Raw genomic sequence first — 21,751 nt, 5'->3', positions numbered from 1 at the left:
ACGAATGACATAAGGTCCAGTAAGTTAAAGAATCTAGAATCAAAATATAATCACCAGCGTGGATGTACATACAGTTAAAATAGACTTACATCGTGTGACCAATACATTACAGTCCGTATAAGTTAGTGTACATGGAGTTGTATTTGTACATAGATAATGTCGTTGTCTTAGAGTAAAAGTAAGGTGATGTGAATCATTAATCATATTGATAAGCGTAATAATAGGATTTGGTATACGAGTAATGTGTGATTCATAACACATTATAAATGGTAATATACATTTATATTGTCGTTTATGTACATACTATTCATGAAATGTTGCAAATTAGGGTGTTTGATGCATAATTGGCAGGAGTAGAAGTAATGGATTACAGCAAATTGACAGAAAATGGGACCCCTGAATTAGGAATGGAGTTCAACAGTGAAGAGGATGCGTACAAGTTTTACAACAAGTATGCCTTTAAAATGGGTTTCAGTGTACGTAAAGACTATCTGAATAAAGATAAAGACGGCGTGACCACGTCTAGGAGATATAGTTGCTGCAAGGAAGGTGTGAAACGCAAGTACGAAGGTGATGTGATGCCAAAGAGGACACGAGCGCCGATGAAAACAGGGTGTGGAGCTAAGATGGTTATCGTGTTGTTTAGAGGGACAATGAAGTACCGTGTGCATGACCTTGTCTTAGAGCATAATCATGAGTTGCACATTGCTCAATGTGCTCACATGATGCCATCACAAAGAAAAGTGAGTGTGGCTCAAGGATTCCAAGCTGAAATAAGCGAGGATGCTGGGCTTTCATTGAAACAGAGCCATGAGCTTATGGGAACGGAAGCAGGTGGAATGGGTAATGTGGGATATACTCGGGATGATCTTAAACGATATCTTCGAACGAGACGGGAAAGGAGCTTGAAATATGGAGAAGCAGGTAGCATGCTGAATTATTTTCAAGAGCAAACACTCGAGAATCCATCCTTTTTTCATGCCGTACAGCTGGACTGTGAAGAGCAGATAACGAATATCTTTTGGGCTGATGCAGGAATGTTAATTGACTACAACTTTTTTGGAGACGTAGTCACATTCGACACAACCTACAAAACAAATAAAGAATACCGGCCACTTGGAGTATTTGTGGGTTTTAACCAGCATAGGCAAATTGTGATATTCGGTGCTGCCCTTATGTATGATGAGACGATAGATTCTTTCAAATGGGTGTTTGGTACATTTTTAGAAGCAATGTGCGGAAAACATCCAAGTACCATACTAACCGACCAAGATCACGCCATGGCAGCCGCTCTTTCAATTGTCATGCCTGAAACATTTCACGGTCTATGTACGTTTCACATAAGGCGTAATTTTATGAAACATCTTGGCAATCACTACAAGGAAAATAGTGATCTTCCATACATGTTTGGTGCCTGCATGTATGAGTTTGAAGAAGTGGAACAATTCAATAGGGTGTGGGAGGCGATGGTGAAGAAACACAATCTTGAAAATAATGAATGGCTCTCAGGGTTGTACAAAATTCGTGATAAATGGGCAAGGTGCATGATGAAAGAAAGATGGACCGCGGGAATGCGAAGCACCCAACTCAGCGAAAGCCTAAATGCAGCAATTAAAAATCATTTGAAACTGGATCATGACCTTGTGCAGTTCTTTAGACATTTCAATCGGGTGGTTGATGAAAAGAGATATAATGAACTGATCGCAGAATATGAAATGAGGCAAAAGCTCCCCATGGTAGGGTTAAGACAAACACCTATGCTTGTGCATGCATCAGAGACGTATTCACCAACCGTATTTGTTGCATTCCAAAATGAATATGGTGAGTCAACAGCTATGGTTATATTGAGACAACAAGATGCAGCGATGTTTGTGGAGTTTACGGTCATGAGGTATGATGGAGGACCTGAAAGAACAGTAGTATTCAATCGGAATGATCTAAGTGTACGTTGCAGTTGCAAAAAATACGAGAATGAAGGCATTTTATGTGGGCACGCGTTGAAGGTGTTTGATACCGTGGGCATAAAAATAATTCCTCTTGAATACATTAAGAGGCGATGGACAAAAAGAGCTCGGGCTGGAGACTGTTTTGATCGGCGAGGACAGGAAGTTGTGACTGATCCTAAAGTCATGATTTCAACTCGTTATCGGGAGCTCGCTCCAGCCATGATTAAGGTCGCAACTCGAGCAGCAATGTCGGAGGACACCAGCAAAGTAGCAATCACTGTCATATCCGATTTGTCAAAGAGAGTTGAGCTCCTCCTCTCAGAAAGTGAAGAGCAACCTTTGCAAAATCAAAAAAATCTGAATATGGAGGAACGAGATAAAATTGAAATTGTAAATGAAATGGGGGAGGCAGTAGTCGCAAGAGGCATTAAAAAACGAGGCTGTGGGAAGAAAAGTAGAGTGATGCGAAGTTGGGTCGATAAATTTGACAGAGTAAAAAGAAAATCTAGATTATCAAGGACTACACAGACTACGGTATGGATCAAAATTTGGTACTTGGGAAACATTTATGCTAAAATTAAGTTATTGTTATACTATTAACTAAAGTTTAGGTAACATTCATTATGAAATAATATTATTACCGTGTCAATACTGTAGGTCTCAGAATCGGAGCCGACATCGGTTTCATTTGAGGAATACATGTTTATGGGATGCCGTTCATCTACTGACTCTGTTTCGGTTAGTATAAAATGGACATGACTCTTGCTTTTATCTGGATGTTTCTAACAGCCTAAATAGTTACATTGATGTTACATTATGTGATAATGTTGTTACGGCCGTCATCCCTCCTGATATACGTATTTTATTTGTGTTATACAATGATTTTGCCCATACGAAACTTGTAGACGCATTCAATGAGTCAGACAGTGAATGGCCCTCCAAATGCTGTTGCTCCCGATATCGATGAAAATCAAACGGTATGCATACATTTAGTAGTTAAAATAAAACCTTCTTGTTCATGTAATAGAGCTACCTTTTTTTCTTTAATTGTAACGGTGAGCTCCCGAAGGCTGTCAAATCATGCAAATTATGTAATTAATGTATGCTCGCTTTAATAACGTATTATTTTTTATTATTTCAAGGTCCACCGTTTCGCTAATCAGGGGCCTCCTGCAAGTGTCCCTACAGAATGGATGCATCCCAGATTTTCTATTTTTTCCAAGCATAACTCCGTCAGAGATGTCTTAATGGTCTGATATATCATTTTTGTTATAATGTCTAGTCCAATTTAACTTTATAAGTGAGCAATATAGGCACTGGTAATGATTTGTTGACAGTCGATTACTTATATTATATAATGTAGGAGGAGCGTGGGGCAATTTCAACACACTGTGATGTTGATGCATATCATGCATTTGCACCATCACCTCAGGTGACAAATTTTTATCGTTACAGCACATATTTATGTAATGTTATTAATTGGAGACTTGGACATCGTATATCATTAATCATATGTTTTATTAATAATATTTGCTGATTTGCCATCGTTACGCATTTCAGGGAAGAAATAACACACAGGGATTGCAACTACGCGTTGACGTCGCCTCCCCCCAAAATGAGGTTGATGAATGATGTGTAACTGTACATTTTGAACGAGACATTAAGTGATTATCCCAACTTGAGAATGCTGCATATGTACGTTACAAGCAGTTAGTAAGCTGTTACAACTTATTGACGAGGTTATACAGGCACCATTGATGTTTCACTCTTTTCAAATTTAGACAAGTGGATTACAATGCAACAAAAAGGAAGAACGAACAGTACACAATGGGTTACAACCAGTTAGGGATCTGTTACTGTTACGTTACAACTAATTACGACTGTTTAACAATCATGATTAATATCCAAATATGGTAAGCAATTTGTTTGAGTAGAGATTATAATGAGTATAGTTTTACCGCTACCCTAACAAACATTGAACTACATCTCTTGTTATCAGTTGTATCCCATACAACACCTGGGAACGCCGTCATGCATTAGACAATGGGGTATGTACCTTTGAAAGTCATCGTCGCTTGATTCAGTAAAGTCAGATAGGTCCGGATCGGATATAAGCATGGGATCTGCTAAAATGTGCTGAACATTAAATTGTTTTCCAATACCATGTTTTTTTGCGGCCTGGATCTCGTGGAACCTGTGAAGCCTACGCTCCGTCTGCATAACTTCTCGCTGTAGTCTGTGTAATACGCTTGCATCATTGGCTTGTGGTCCTATAACAAGATCCGCTGACCTTGTTCTCGGGATGCGGATGCAATGCCAGCGACAAAATACCTCTAATTCCATTCTTCGCTCACGAACAGGCTCCCATATGGGTTCATGGTCCATAACGAAATAGCCATGCGGTAGATGATCGTTGACGGTATTTTTAAAAATGTGACCAGCTAGTCCCAGAGAATTGTTGGTGTTAAGTGGAGCGTTCCTGAACTCGCGTTTGGTACCATATAAAATCCTCCCATCTGGTGTTTCATACTTGCTTATGGCATTTGTTGGATCCAATGATACTTTGCGTCTTTTTTGCCGAACATTTGATGGTGAGCTTGTATGAGACCCTTCGTTTGTGGATTGCATGACTATGCTAATACCTACTGTTTTTTGGTTGGATGAAAGGAAGGATCTACTGATAAAGAATTAGGTGATAGAAAAAAAGAGGTAGAAATTTTAAACAGAGCACCTATTTAAGACCATGCATAGTAAATGGTTTCTTCCGACAACTTGACCAACTGCTTGCTATGTCATTTCATGTTGTTCTCCACGGGATGGTACTCCTGGGTGAGTAGATGAAGGCATGACACCACCTATTAACGAGACAATAGACTCAACGTGTAGTCAAATGTATAGTGTGTGGATGAAATAATTGTTGAATTTGATTCGACCATGACCTGTACTCCAAGAACAATTGGGTCAGGTGAATACCCAATTATTCATCAGTCACCTTACTTTTCCTGTGTAACAAGAAGTTACCACCAGTATTTACGTAAATTACAGGACGTTAATAAGATGTTACCTCTTATTGATGTTCTTGTACAGGCACCTTGTCATTTGCCTATATGTTAAAATTTAGACAATTTGTTTACAATTGTATTAACGATAAGTATTACAGATAGTATTACAGGCACTTCAATATGTATTACTCATTCAGTACAGAAATGAACTTGATATTGGCGGCTTGGCTTGGTTCCACATGACCACATAATAAGTAACAGTTTCGCAGAAGAACATGATACTTCGTTGGGACAAGTAATTTGAAAGTAGGGTAACTAATATTTAAAATGCAACAAATTTTGATTACGCCATGTACATGTTGAGTTACAACCAGTTATGTATATGTTACAATTGATTACAACTAATGAATATGCAAACGGCAGTTTTTCGTCTTATCTAGTTAAATCTACTGATATTACAACTAGAAATTCCCTGATATTACAACTAGTGATACTACAACTAGTTAATATCCGATGAACCTTTCCTCTTCTCTCGTTTGCGCAATTGCGCTTGGCACAAACAATAAGTCCGGCCCTCTAACACATACAATTTCTTAGACACTTTATTAAGTGTCTATTGAGAACATAGAGATGGTCGATTCGAACCCCAAAATAATTGATGTAGCGAGGCCTTCTCGAACATCTCATTAAATTAGCGAGATCTTCTCGAACATCATGCAACCTACTGGCTGCTATTTGGCACCCAAGAGCTTGATTTCAGTGTGAACCCTCTATTGATGACACTGCAATTGAGGTTAGAGGAGGGTTGAAGAATACTAATAATAAATTTCATGCACGGGTTCATTGCCACCCAGACGGTAGAATGAAATAGGAAGTGTGAAGTTATTGAAAATGAAAAATGTTTGTGTAGTAGTGAAAGGTTGACGGAAAAATCTTTGTTGTTGAGGGATATACTACTGCAACCGCGCCCTTTTATAGTCCGCAGGACCCTCACAATGTAGTAAAATATCACTGGACAACGCATTCCAGACCAAACAATTTTGTCGTGGCAGTGGAAGCTGTAGAGTTCGATGCATGCCATTGAATTGTGTCAAATCTGTTCACACAATAAAACATATTTTGCAGCTTTTGTCATGAAATGACCTGTACACCAATATTAAGGGTCATGTGGATAAACAGTTACACATCAGTGACCTGTACGTTTCACTATGTACGGATTGGGTTACAACCAGTTAGCTGTATGTTACAATTTATTATAACTAATGAATTTGCAATCAGCAGCTTTTCGTTTGCTCTATTTAAAACTGAATAATATTCCAACTAAATATTCCCCGATATTACAACTAGTAATAATACAACTAGTTAATATTCGATGAATCTTTTCTCTTCTCTTGTTTGTGCTATTGCCCTTGGTAGAAACGATAATTCCTCCCACTGACACATTAAATTTCTTAGACACTTTATTAAGTATCTATTGAAAATAGTTACGATGATCGTTTCGAACCCCAAAACATTGCGTAGCGAGACTTTCTCGAACATCTCATTAAAATAATGAGATCTTCACGAACGCATATGAGGGCAACTAGTACATCACGGGAGAAGAGACTGTAGACCCACATGCAGTGCCTGAACCATGTCGGATAAGTTTTGTTACGTTTCCAGGCCAGATTTGTTGTACCGACAGTGAATATACGTGTTACGTGCTGTTGCCAATCGTTTACAGATTTCAACACATGTTTGCAGCTTTTATCATATTTTGGTCATGTCCACCAACTTTTAAGAGTCACGTGGATACAGAGTTACACCTTAGATTCATGTACATTTCACTGTGTGCATGCACAGTTACACTGTCACAGGGAGGTATGACAGCCCAAATTATGCAACAGTTTCTTGGCCAAGAGTCAGATGTGTAACACTCTATGACCTTGGTCGGTGTATGACCCAAATTTACTACCTCTATGACCGGTTCGTACCTCCTTCTGCTCCAATGCTCTATAGGAGATTTCAAATTCGACCAGAAATTTTATGTATGTTGTAACTCAGAACGAACAAAGAGGTAAATAATAACTTACGAATTGTAACAATATATGAACAGTTTGTCAATCGTATGGACAAAATTTGTTGAACTATATTTTTAGTATCGATACATAAAATAATAAGTGTTACGTCGTGTCACTAATCAGCATCAGAAAATAAAATACCAATTGGGCAATTTTTATCATGGTAAGACCTGTATTGCAACATTAAGGGTACCGATGTGAATACTGAGTTACACATTAGTGACCTTAATTTCGACATTGTGCATACACAGTAATACGCAAAATATTGTGCACAAAATCTCACAATGAATGTCAGTTTTTTGGCCCAGAGTCAGATGTGTAAAACTGAATGGCGTTGGTCATTCAATGACCCACAATGTGATAGTACCTGAATAAGCACCTCCTTCTGCTCCTGATGCTTTATTAAAGATTTTCAATTTTACAACTAATTCACTGAATGTTGTAACTTAGGACGAACAAAACTGTAAGTAAGAACGTACGAATTGTAACAATTTACAATTAAGGTAACCATTTGTGCATCATTATACAATTAATAGTTTCAATTAGTTGGAGTCATTAACACAAAATAATTGAACAACACAGGTGATTTCAGATAAAAGAGCAATCATATAACTCCACAAAAAACTAATAGTGTGACTTCACCAGTTTCATACAACTATACGACTGGATCTACTGTTTACTCTATCTTCTAGATCACCTGCCAAAATGGAAAGTCAACAGTACAAGGATGTCAGTGTAACTTTGCCTATGAAGGATACATCTCCGACAAACTACAGGCGAAGTTTATACCCTCCCATGGGGCGAAAAATTGAAAGTGCTGTCAGCGAAAAATTGCTATTAGGATCAACAGAAAGGTGACCGCTACCGATATCATCATGAAGGTTTTCATTTGTCGAATATCTTGTTCGATTCGATGCACATGATACGGGAAAGAGTTTGGTTCATTTTGCACTGTTCCGGGACTGTCGAAGGAGCTTTCTCTACTTATTGCTTGTCGATTCGGTGAGGGAGGGCAGTAGTTAGCCTGAAGTTGCTCATGATTCCTCCCTATTGGATGACACCAAGCGAAAAAAGCACAAGTTTTTCCTTCACAATAGAAGTACAGCAACCCCTTCGTTGGTTTCTGTGACTCCACGATCTTCAGCCCAGCCCTTTTTCCGCAGTGGCAGTACCGATATTGGTACCTTAACTCAGTAGATCCGCTACCAAAATTGCTCGATGAAGACATTTGAACGATCTAAAACTCCTTTTGGGTCACATAAGCTTTAGTGTTTTAACCTTCTGTTGAATTAATGGTTGTGTGTCGATCATGAGCTAACACGGTCGTACACATAGGTGGGAGTTAATATGTGGCAAGAAACGATATAAGCTAGTAACTAAATTCTGGACAATTAGTAAGTATAGAATAAGTAACATGTTTTTTTAAGACATACACAAAACTCAAAACATGTAATTGACTGTTACAATTGGGTTTACGTATCACTAATCCAATAAATAAATTGATAATCAAATTTTTTGAATAAATGTAATAAACTACTGACCCGATTCGACACATGCATGCCATTTTCGAGTGTGTTCAAATAAACTATTTTATTTGAATGTCATTCGTCATTTGTCACAATAACTATTTTGTAACAACCTATAAGCACACTATAGCATGCAATCATCAAACATGGAGTTTTGTATTAATTTTCACACTCTAACTTCCCATTGAAGCATTTTGTAATAGTCTTTATTAACATTCAACTTCCCAATAACTATTTTGTAACAACCTACAAATACTTCGTAAAAAATGTCAATTTTCAAATATGGAGTTTTGTAAAAATTTTCAAACTATCCCCTTGCGAGTAACTGTTTTGTAACGGTTTTCGAACATACTGTAACTTCCCAATAACTATTTTGTAATAATTTACAAACACTTCGTAACCAACAGACTTCAAATATGGACTTTTGTATTAATTTTCAAATTGCAACTTTCCAACTAACTATTTTGTAATACTTAGCGAGCACACTGTAACTTTTAAAAAACTATTTTGTAACAACCTACAAACACTTTGTAATTAACAGTTTTCAAATATGGAGTTTTATATTAATTTTCAAACTGCAACTTCCCAACTAACTATTCTGTAACATTCTACGAACACACTATAACTTTCCCAAAACTATTTTGTAACAACGTACAAACACATCGTAACTAACAGTTTTCAAATATGAAGTTTTGTATTAATTTTCAAACTGTAACTTCCCAAATAACTATTTTGTTGCAGTCATACAAAACACTGTAACTTCCCAATAATTCTTGACTAACAACCTACAAACACTTTGTAACTACCAGCAGTTATATATGAAAGTTTTGTATTAATTTTCAAACTGTAACTTTTCAATAACTAATTTTGCAACAAACTAATTGGGCGCTTGTTCTATAGTTACACATTGTTCAATGTAGGTTCTAGTATAGTTGGCACAGAGTCACGACGAGCATCTTTGAACCATAGATTCACGACACAATTGAACCAATTAATGCTCCGTTAATGTTATTACTGACATTATTCTAGTGTCAATAGAAAATCTGAATTAAATTCAGAATTTATGGCCACAAATGATAAATAAACAGCACCACGATAAAAATTGCTAATCAGTATTGATGCTAATGTCTCCAGAAAAACAAAACTACTGTCTCAAAAGAAAGGTCCTTCTGAGTAGACTCCATAATAAAATTAGTTACAGCAATCCAAAAGCTGTAATACACATGTAATAATATACAAAAGCACGTCAAATGCAATTTTGTGAATTTCTTTCTCTCCCAGTCATGAATACTTATAAATCAGGCATTACCAACATTCAACTGCGCCCGTTTAGGTACTTGCAGGTTTGCGAAGCTGTCCGGAAACTTTGAGTTCGCCGCTGAGTTACACAATCGAGCTGTGTACAGCACTCGATACTTGCCAACATTTTCCTATCAGCACAAGAGGTAGGAATTAGCATAGTTGAGTGCCGAGGTAACAAGCATTAAATCAATTTCAGATGGATTGTAGGGAGAAAAGGAATATCAATTGTAATACCTCTGTAAGCCGAACAGCCAACCTTCCGCTCCAATGCTCTAGGAATGTCATAACGAAAACACCACTGTCACACCTGGTCACGTTGTCTTCTCATTAGTCAGTTATGGTATATATGTTGGACAAAAAACTTAGTACACGCTCTAACAATAATGACAGGAGAAGTCAAACTATTTACACTTTGTTGGGTGAGTGATGAGGGACATCGGCAACAGAAAATCCGAAACTGGAGAAGTCAATTTCCTTGCCAAACTTTGCCGCCACAACCAAACCCAGTGAACGTTTCTATATCACCAAAGATTATGTAAAACTGATTACAATCCACTAATGTGTCACTGTCATGTCGTGTAATGCATTTAGCAATTTGTCCAACATACCAGTCGATTCAGTACACTAATGTCTTTGCTCTTTGCTTGACTGCTATCAGGGTCTAGCACGTGCACTTCTTTCTCTGAGACACCGAAGCTGTAGACAAACCAAGACCCCTCTATGCATACTGGCACAAGTATCTGCGCCAAATGAGGTATGAAAAAGGTCAGACAGGTCATTCTACATAACCGAGTATGACTATGTTTTGAATGTTTAACAGTCACATAAGAAGTTTTGGATTAAAACTGATAATTGCATACCCAATCACAATTTGCAGGATCAACCCCCGTATTGTTATTGCGAACCTTGAAGAGCTTTAGAAGCTTAGCAGATAAGCTGGCATCAGAGAGCTTGTCGAATTTTCCCATTTTTAAAATTCCTTCCTGCAACCAATAACATAGCCGAGTGAAAGGTGCATAGAAGACATTAATAATGGTGCGTTGGATCGTAATACCAATTCAGATATGATGATGAGCATCTTTAACACAACTGTAGGATGCAGTCCAAATTTCAAACTCACAACTGCAACAGGTTCTACGATGTAGCGTTCAAGCTTCCTAATTTTGGCAGTTCTTCCACCCCAATTCATGAGACGGGCAAACATATCAATCACCTAATCAATGGCAAATGGTGATCAAAACATATAATTGAGTGTTGCTTGGGTGAGTTTACGTATGACTATTCCTATCAATAGATACATAATCAAACTTTTTGACTAAAAGTAATGAATTACTGACCCGATTAGACACATGCATGCCATTTTCCATTGTCTTCAAGTCAAGCCGAGTCAGCGAAAATTGATACATTTGAACAAGTATGTCCCTATCACATCCAGGACACAATTAAACGATTTACTAATAATTATTACTCCTACTCCAAAACACGAAAATCTGACTAATGTATATGAACTCCAATCTCATCCATATTCAATCTGTTTTTCTATGCCATCTTCTTATGAACCACACGCGTACTTATTGTAGTGAATGGATCACAAGATCGAATTAATAGTTTTGTTAAGAATCTTACTTGAGATTTTGGTCCGGATCCCATGCATATGCAGCCACATTTTTTTCGTATAGGCTAACTGTCACAGGTGCTGGTAGAATGAACTCTGCTGACCGCAGAACAGTGCTCTTCTTTGTTGCACGTGTAGACTTGTGCTTCACCTCAACGTCAAGGCCTCCTACAAAAGACAAATAACATGCATTTCATATGATATTCATTTGTTGTCGTCTAACAAATTATAAGGTATTTTGCTTCATTCTTCAGACACAATGCAATTAGCAGTCATCAAACACCAATCGATTATTTTTCAAATGCAATGTAACTGTCCTAAGAACTATTTGTACAACTCTTCAAACACACTGTAACTAACACTTTTCAAACAGTTGTGATAAATTTTCAAACACACTAACTTCTCAATAACTAATTTGTAACAGACTTCAATCACACCATAACAGTATGCTAAACTAACTGTTTCTAAGAGTTTTCAAATGCACTTTGACCAATAAATAAGTGAGTATCAACTTACAAACACACATTTAAACAACAATCATTTAATATGGAGTTATGTTTGAATTTTGGAAACTGTAACTTATCTATTAATTATAATGACTAACAGTCTCCAATAACATTCAACTTTCGTCTAAATAATCACTCATGTAACAAGTTACAAACACTTCGTAACTAAAATTCTTCAATTACATCACCTGCATTAATTATGAAATAGCTTTCCGATAACTATTATACAATAATGTAAAATAAATTCCGTGACTAACGATCCGCGAATATGGAGTTGTGTATTCAATAGAGCAAACTGTAACTTTCAGGTTACTATTTCGTGACAAACTTCAAGCACACTGTAAACATTCTTCAAACATACTAATTTTAAATCTATAAGTTTTCACATTTTTTGGTAACAATTTTTAAACACACTGTAACTTTTCAATAACAATTTTGTAACATTTTTACACTGGAATGTAACTAACATTTTTCGAAACACACTAACTTCTTAACATCAATAAAGTTATACTTTCATAATATGCCTAATTACGTTTGTTACATCAACTTCATATGTGTTTCATATCGGACAGGGTATGACAGTATGCTTAACAAGTTTTCGATGATGACAAGCCTGAGTTCAGACCCGTGTACGTAGCATCATGATGGTATAAACACAGTTACCGTATATGATAATAGATGTTACAGTCATAGTACATGAATTACAACCTTATGAATAATAACAGTATACCAACCTTTCCGCTTTCGACCATATGATCGCAACTTTCGTGGCATTTCTTGCTCAAGCATGTGTGACGTCGATGCACTGGCGTGCAAAGGTGGTTGCACCGTACATTGACCCTCTTCGGCAGGTTCTATGACGTTTGACCTGTATTGCTCCTGCTCTTGCTCTTGAAGCTGTATAATGCTTCCTTGCGCAGTTGTTGTCATGGTGGTCCCTTGTTCCGATCCGCGACTGCTGTTATCGGGTACGACTGATGAGGTAGGAATTGGATTCTCCACGTCCATTACATCTTCATTCAGCTCTGGATCTTGGATACCTTCAATATTTGTCCTCGTATTGGCATCGTCTTTCTCGGCCTGCGCTGCATTATGCTCGTCTTCATCAGACCCTTCTGCATCAATTTCTTCAGCATCATCATCCTCGTCGTCTGCCCCTTCTTCGGCAGATTGAAATTCCGGCTCTTCTTCGGTATCAGGACTCTTGTGCATTGTATAGTCCTCCTGTACAGGTTTTTTTCCTTTGTCCAATGCTTCAGTCCCAGAAGTGGAAGCTTTTGCTCTCGGCTGAGAGGAGAGGATTTCTGCAATCTTCAATATCCTTCGTTGGCTACTAACAGCAATATTATACAGCTCATTTAGCTCAGCCTGCAGTTAGATGATGAAATTATCAATCCATAAATGAGCCACATGCTCTCAACAATTTCATACAATACAGGCATATACAATAGTACATTTACGCAAAGGTTCTTAATTTAACATTTGAATTGCGGCCATAGGTTCTATAACTGTAACTTATATACTAAAAAATAAAATGGTCACCCAGGATCATTGAAACTTCATACATTTATAACATGATTGGCCAAGAGATCACTATATTTCTGTATTTCCATTCATGTGACTTAATTTTTAATAACTCTCTAGACAGGGATGTAATATTGGGATTGGTATCACATATTAACATGATACTACAACATGAATGAAGTTCATAGGCCTATCAATAACCAATAACGTTGCTTACAATATGCAGTAATTACGTCTAATCAAATAACAAATTTCATTAAATCATGGAACAGACCCACTTACACCGATATCGGCGTGCCCGCTGTTCATCAGCATTCCTACCAAATCAGGGGGTAGTTCAGTACTCTGCCCATCATATTCATTATCTTCCGGATCATATTGTCCAATCTTTAACAACAAATTAAACCAACCATTTCAATAGAAAAGCCACGCAATACATAGACCACTACCTTTTATATGAAATGAGATCAATAATATATAACATTTTACCAGTTTTCCTTTTCCATAAGCTCCAAGATTTTTAATCTCAAGTGCATCCCTTTCAGAGATCAGAGCATCTGTCCATGCCTTAGCTCGCGGAGTAGTTCTCGACACTTTATGCTTCAGTATTTGTACCCGATCAAGATAATGAATCTGCAATACAATACAGTAATTAATTCAACTGTAGATAAGCTTGACCACACTGTTAAAACATCATCGTAGACGCATTCATTTGAGCATAATCTAATCAATCCATCGCACTGAATTTGATAAAATATGGAAATACAGACAGTAGTTATGAAGGCACGCAAAACTAATTGACTCTCTGGTGCACTGTGTAACAATTAGAGCATATTTTCGTCATGACTACAACTATCTAATCTTACCAGCAGAACGAAGATACAACCGCCAACGTATTGGTGCTGCTTTTCACTTTTCTTTTGCACCTCTAGCACCTTATTGCATAGTACGATCCTCACATACTCAGCCCAGTTCAATCTGGCTACCCTATCAACCAATTGCGTACAGTTCCAAACCTTTATTTTGTGCTCGGCTCTAGTGGTTGGAGCCAGTAGACATCCACAACAAAATGCCACGAATAGTCTTAAGAATTCTTCCCCTGCATTCATGGCTACCAACTCATTTGGGAGCTCATTCCATTTGTATGTCCTACGACTTGGTCCACTTCCCCCAACCTCGGTTGTATCGGTGTCTTCAACTGGAACGGGACCTTCGTTCGGGATCCCCAGGATTAAACTGATATCCTTTGACGTTAAAGGTAGCACACCATCTCCACCAACATTTAAACTGCTCAATGTCGGATTAAAGTTGTCAACAAGCCAGGTAGCTATGCCACTAGGAATCCAGTGACACTGTATGTCTAGCAGCCCTCCAAATCCTATGTCTCTAATCTGCTGCTTCTTAGTTTCATCGATTCGTGAAACTAAACTTGACATCTGCTTTGGCGAGCATCGGATAGTGTACTTCTGATTCTACACCATTTTTTAGATATATGCATTAGACTAATATAAGTTTCATTAAATGTTTGATGAATCATGCCGTGTATTTACCTTGATTTGAACCCGTGTTTTTCGCAATATCGGCTTTCCTAGACGTTCCATTTCTTTCTCATACTCTTCTTTCTCTTTCAAATATTCCTCCTTTCGCTTCCTCATTTCTTCCTCACTCAACTTATTATATGCTGCCCGGACAATGTCATTGTACTGCATTGAATAAATAAAATCAAAAAACACGTTAGACTAAACACAAAATAATTGCTCGTTTCACTATTTTTCCCTTAGGCACCCCATCGGTTCAATGATTCTTCAGTTTATTTTGCTAGGACAGCATACCTCAGTCAGCTTAACACCCTTCGCCGAAACCGTGTGTTGATACTCTTTCCTGTCCACATTCAAAACTCCAAAGTTATATGTGCTATTTAGTACCATTATTTTTCCCTCATATTCAATAATCTTACCTGAACTTCATCCATGGATTCAATGGTGGGACTGGTTCTGCGACCTCGCTTGTTCCCGCTGTAATCAGTTCTTCCTCCCCACCTAAACGATCATTCCTTTTACTGCTTCTTTTCCTTCCCATCCTGCCCCTGAACAGTCAACATTGTAATGCTGAATAATGATGCCAAGTCTAACCTACGCAAGCACTGGCCACTTACCTATTCGATGAAGTGGGTGCTGCACCGTGTTCTGTACCACCACTTGTTTCGGCGAGATCTTCTCTGTCTGCTTCCTGAAGTGTGCTTCCTGCTCGCGTTCTTGCCATTGTAAACTAATGTTTTTAACAAACATATTGCACTTCAGTTCCAAAATTTTTTTTCCAACCACAGTCAGAACATATCATGAAGTACTGCTAAACATAATATATGAGCATCAAATATTAGTCACGCTAGTTATAGTACAACCTGTAACATTTTTTCTCACACTCAGTAACTCATTCTTCACAGTTTGTTATTTATTCCAACTGCCACTAATCTACATAATCTGTTGTTCTACCTATCAGATTGTACTTCATCCATCAATTTCTTCTTCTATTTATTATGCTACTGTACAATACCAATGCAGTAGAATAAGGGGCCATCCAAATTTATAGTATCTTCATGAAATTCTATAGACCAGTTCTATTATTGTAACTTCTGATCTATTACGTGTAACAACTATCAAAGATGATGTCCAACCACAACAATTATTGTACAAGTAATCTTCCTTTTCACAATTTGTTTGTCTCAATACCAAATTTTCTGGTTAATTATCCCTCATTTAGTCATTTCATAATCTATTCCCCTGCCTATCAAGTTCAATTCAATCACATTCTCCTTTATTTATCACCCTCTTCAACAATATGAATGAAGCAACAAACCCGTTAAACAATTTTACGTCATTGTTCATCCAATTTTACAGTGCACTTCTCCTAGTGTCACTATTAAATGACTGCGTGTAATGACTATCCAACATGATGTGCACCTACAATAACTAGTAAGATTCTTAACCGTTATTCCACACTAACTATGCTAAACCTCATGATTCGTTATTCCGTCTGTCTCACATTGCCAACTTATAACCTACTCTCGTACTCATTCACTTCCAACCTAGAAACTTGTCTCTCTTTATGCAACTAAACCAATAACCTGTAACATCAATGTAAAAGAAAATATGAGAAGCACAACTGAGTACAAAACATTAAAACTCTGTTATTTCTCTGTACCTGTTAAACCACAACATGTAACAATTATCCAACACTGTGTTAATGCACACGCCCTAATACAATAAACTTACACCAATCAAGACACAAATACGACATCTCAATTTCAAAATAACATTTTCATTAGCAAGTATGAGACGCACAACTCAGTACAAAACATTTGAACTCTATTATTTCTATGTACCTGTTCAACCACAACATGTAACAATTATCCAACACTGTGTTCGTGCACACGAACTAATACAATAAACTTACACCATTCAAGACCCAAAAACGCCATCCCAATTTCATGATAACATTTTTTCAATTATAATCTGCATCCATTTTTTCAATACTAACTATCGAACCCATGCACACATTTTCTCAAGCAGTTGTGCCGCACGATTTCCCCCTTCTTTCCCACTCTCACTCTGTCATGCTCAAAAACTAACTCATAATACTCCTATCATGCTGCACTTACTCATTACTATACACAAAATTGTGCTCACGTGATATCCCTCTAAGCGATCATCCTACTGTACGCCAACAACATCCACAAGTAAGGTCCTTCAACAAGCATGTCAAATCACACATGTTACTGCATCATCGTAGGCCTCAAAAAAATTTGAATACCTGACTGATTTTCGGTCGTTCACTACTCCCGCGCCTACGATCTTCCGCTCTTCAACCTTGGGTTCACCTTTCTTCTTCTTATAACAAATCCGAATCACCAGAAATTTGTCCACCACTCCACCACTTCTTGCTTCTCCTTGCTATTTTTTCAGTATCCAATGTTGCACTTCCACAGCTTTTCGCAATGTCACGCCGGAGAGTGTTGCCAATCTCGTATTTTCCCCTCTTATTTCTCCCTTCGTGGCTTTTCGCATGCAACTGCTTCGTCTGGTTTGGGTGGGAGTCTAAGTGCCGCTTTTCATTTTGGTTTGGGCGGGACTTTGCTTACTAGTGGTCATAACGTTCCGTTTCTTGCCGTTACGGTCAGCAGAGCATAACCATTTTTTTTATTGTCTCACTTAATAAAACGACGTCGTTTTGGGCCAAACTGAAGCCTTTTGACGTGGTTTATTTCTGGCCTTACCTTTCTTTCTGTGAGGGGACAGTTCAGGAGCGGTCCTTCTGAGGACCGCTCCTGCCCCGTATCCATTATTAGACTACTTGTGCAGAACAACTAGCTCCTACTTTTCCTTTTTTTCATTTTTTCAGAAAGCTACAACTATCTACTCGTCCACTGTTGACAATACCACAATAGTAATTTGATTGTCGCGACTCACAAGTCACAATCCAATCCCACTAAACTTTTGAATTTTGCCATACATGCAACTCTTCTGATTGATTATAAAGTATAAATTCGATATTTCATTTGAAAATGTGGTGTAGCAATCAAATTACTACAATGGGACTAGAGGTGGCAAAATGGGTGATTTGGACGGGTTTGGATTGGGTAAAATGGGTAATGGGTATAAGTGAGTCAACCCATTTATATCCATTTAATTAGATGGGTATAAATGGGTAAGTCAAAAAATGAGTTGGGTAACCCAATTATCCATTTATAACCCATTTATTCTAATTTTTTACAAGCTCATATAAATTCATTTTGTAAACTAAATTATCAATTTATACCATTTTACACCCATCATTAATTTTAAATATTTACTTATTATGCCAAATAAGTCTAATTATCAATTTTTTTTCCATCCGCATGCCATGTCGCAAAATTACATATTATTTAATAATTGAACAATGAGAATCTAAAATTTTGGACTAAATAATATGAAAGTTAACAAAAAAATTTAATCCAAAACTTTGAACCCTTAGTATTTTTTCGTTTATAAATTTAAAATTTCATTTGAAAAGGTAAGAAAGGAAGCTAAAATTTGTCATAAATTGATGATGCTAAAAAATGACCAAATTAATAAATTACAAGGAAATAAAGCGATAAGATAAAACCAAAAAATAAATATAATAAATAAAACAAAAATAGTTAACATAAAAAATAGTTAAAAATCCTGATGAAGACGAGCAATCACTTCATTTAGCTTACAAATAAAGACAAATTTTCAATAAATACGAATAACAAGCTTTCAGCTTCTCAAGCTTCGTACAACTGCATAGCATAAATGATAAAACTCCTCTAGCTCACTGGTGAATGAAGAAAAAGAACGTGAATGAAGAAAAAGGTACCCTTACATTACAAAAATTTTAGTGTCAATTTTGCATAATAACTGCAGGTTGCTCTGCTAGCACAAATTACCACCAAGCAGGTTGAACAAACTTAACACAGCAGAGAGACACATATTGTAGCAAGAAACAAATATTATTCCCTGATTTGAATCCTCTGATAAACATCAAGGAGAAGAATAAACCAAGTTTGTTGACAACATCGAGGACCAGCTTACGTGACTTCAAAACCGACCATTTCAAACGCCTGTTGTAAGCAACTTGAAGGAGTGCCAGTGACAGTACAAATATCCACTTGACAGTACAAAGATAGCAACCTAAAAGTTTGCTCCTGGCTCAACACAAAACAGAGAAGATTCCTGGCAATCAAAACCAAAACCAAATTCAAAGTTCTGCTTTTTGCTACTTAAATTTCATCTAAACAGAAAGATAAAATTCTTTTCACCATATTTCTAACAATCTCCATGATCATAAGAATACAGCTTACCTAAACATGAATGTTAGTAAGTTTAGCAACTAAAGGTGCAAAGTCAATACTCAGTCTTTCTTTATCTTCTTCATCTTCAGAAGCTGAAATCAAAAGTAAAGTTCAATAAGTGACCAAAAAAGTAAAATACAAGATCATGTGCACTGAAAGGTTAAGTATAACATACCTGTTACTCCATATAACCCGTCCCCAGCACATAACAAGTTGGCCAGACCACTCATCATCCAGAGAGGACAGCAAGAAGAAATGAGTTTATTATTTTGGAACTTCTAAGTGTAAGTTGGAATAATTAGGCTTAACTTGATGGGGAAGGAATTGATATATACTCAAACTAATTAACTTTGGAGGAAGTGAAAAAAAACAAGAGAGTTTCCTAACAATTCAAGCTTCCTCCTTGCTAATTTTTCCATAGTAGGATTTGCCTGTTTTTTTAAGTGGTTCACTTATTGCTGCCAAAACATTGAGACTTCACCTTCCAATAACTACTTAGTTACATGGTAGTAAAAGGTTGTCAACAATAAGTAACCAATATCACTTTCGGGCCAAAGGAGCTTTTGATTAGCCCTTTAATTTCAACTTGAAGGGAATCCCCAAATTTGACATTTGGATATTGGTCAAGCAGGCAAATGCTCCTAGGATGAAAATATTGATCACAATCACGATAGTGGTAGAACCAATACAGTGATTGTTTTTGCTAGACAAGCACACTTAACAATTATTGCCTTCTTTTTTTTTACCAAGTATGTCAATTTGGTCCAGCCATAAATCTACAGAGCTATCTACTAAATAAGATCTCATGCAATCTGCAAACAAAGGTAAGCGAAACAATCATTTAACCAGTCCAAGATGTCCAAAAACTTAAGAATGGTAACATACTACGGTGCAATATTTAATTAGATTCAGCAATCTGCAAAACTGAACTTAATTAGATAATCCTGAAATTAATTATACCATTATTAGCCTTCCAAAGTTAAGCTTAACTACATCAAATTCTTGACTGTCAAAACCACATACCAGATTACCGGGTGAACTTAGCCCAATTCAGAGAGAAGGCACAACAACTAGTAACGCATAGATTACCTTAACTGGTTACCAAACAAAGTAATATAGCTCTGAAAAATCAAGCTTAACTAAATAAAAATTTGCATACGCTATTACAAACAGTTATATAAGGCCTATATAAGAAACAAAAGAATGGTACAGCATACCAAAAATGTCAATACCAAAAGAACCTTGGATCAACTCAGCTCAGGCTCTTTCATTAGAGCGAAAACGCAGTCCAAGTGGGCATCAGACTCTTAACATTCTCCAGGAAAATCTTCAAGACACCGCGGGTTTATTCAGAGATCAGCTCAGGAATCGGACATGGAAAGGGCAAAAACCTTCTATTAAGCAAAGACGGGAAGAAGAGATGGGGGAAACAAACACTGGAGGAAGCAGGGGGGCAGGGAAGCATTGGGCTTGCTGGTAGGGAGGAGAAGAAGATTGACGGTGAAAACGAGAAATACAAAAGGTTTGGGAATCTAAGTTAAATGGGTTAAATGGGTTAGATGGATTACCCAATTATACCCATTTAATAAATGGGTATAATTGGGTAACTCATTTATACCCATATATAAAAATTTAATGTATCAATATTCATTTATTAATGAACGGGTATGGGTAAAATTAGTTAAATGATTTTATATGACACCTCTAAATGGGACCATCAGCTGCCATAATTATCTTCGTTAAAATATAATTCAAGAGTTAATATTTTAAAATATAAAATTAAATAAGACAAATTTATAAATGCAATATAAGGTAATTATTTTATTTCTGCATGCATGCATATAATATGTTAGGTATAATTTAAGTGCTGGCTAGAAAAGTCCTTAAGAATCACTCTTTTATGACATTTTTCATTAATTAACCGGAAGACTTTCAAACATTATTACTAGACCGAGATGAATGACATGCATGTGAAAGGTGCAAGGCCGTGGGTTCTGCCTACCTGCAAAAAGAGCACAAGAAACATCGCTAATGAATCCTAATTGGCTAATTCCTACGTCGTCTTCAATTTTAATCACGATTTAAGCCATAGCTCTTACCTAATCACACCTGTTTAATACGCAAGTGCTAAACTTTGGCCCCACAAGTTATCGTGATTCCCGCTCAATTATTGCAAAAGATAATTTCCACATCTTTTACCATTTTTCACCCGGCCTTTAGGAATGGGTGTACAAAGTCAAGTCGTGCACGATTGCAAGTTTCCACGTGAAAAATGTCAGTGCCCTTGGATCCGGGGCGGAGCCATTGTCAATCAGTGCGGGGCATTGACCTCCATCAACTTCAAAAATTAAATATTGGGTTAGCAAAATTTTTTAATTTTATTAAGGGATAATCTCAGAAACCTCCCTTGAGGTTTTCT

General features: G+C 37.0%; 1 protein-coding gene and 1 long non-coding RNA gene across 2 annotated transcripts; one reads left to right on the top strand and one right to left on the bottom strand.

Moving 5' to 3' along the window:
• The first annotated feature begins 362 nt into the window (after positions 1–362).
• LOC113780559 (protein FAR1-RELATED SEQUENCE 5-like) lies at positions 363–3,578 on the top strand. The gene is made up of 6 exons (XM_027326352.1): positions 363–2,480; positions 2,604–2,684; positions 2,852–2,923; positions 3,089–3,196; positions 3,310–3,378; positions 3,507–3,578. Exons 1-6 carry the CDS (start codon positions 363–365, stop codon positions 3,576–3,578), a joined length of 2,520 nt encoding a protein of 839 aa, XP_027182153.1.
• A 15,505-nt stretch (positions 3,579–19,083) lies between these two features.
• Positions 19,084–20,784, bottom strand: LOC113779087. The gene is made up of 3 exons (XR_003469434.1): positions 20,550–20,784; positions 19,342–19,424; positions 19,084–19,213 (listed from the first exon to the last, which is right to left on the bottom strand). It is a non-coding gene; the product is annotated as an uncharacterized LOC113779087 (long non-coding RNA).
• Positions 20,785–21,751: the final 967 nt, after the last annotated feature.

Source organism: Coffea eugenioides, chromosome 8, assembly GCF_003713205.1.
Source record: "Coffea eugenioides isolate CCC68of chromosome 8, Ceug_1.0, whole genome shotgun sequence".
Classification (NCBI taxonomy): Eukaryota; Viridiplantae; Streptophyta; class Magnoliopsida; order Gentianales; family Rubiaceae; genus Coffea; species Coffea eugenioides.
Note: the sequence above shows the minus strand (reverse complement) of the source record. Positions and strands in the feature narration are given on the sequence as shown.

Excerpts from the sequence above, each read along its gene's own strand:
- LOC113780559 (XM_027326352.1), top strand. The coding sequence starts at position 363 with ATGGATTACAGCAAATTGACAGAAAATGGGACCCCTGAATTAGGAATG. Across the intron at positions 2,481-2,603 it reads CAAGGACTACACAGACTACG|GTCTCAGAATCGGAGCCGAC; the intron begins GTATGGATCAAA and ends TCAATACTGTAG. Across the intron at positions 2,685-2,851 it reads CATCTACTGACTCTGTTTCG|ACGCATTCAATGAGTCAGAC; the intron begins GTTAGTATAAAA and ends CGAAACTTGTAG.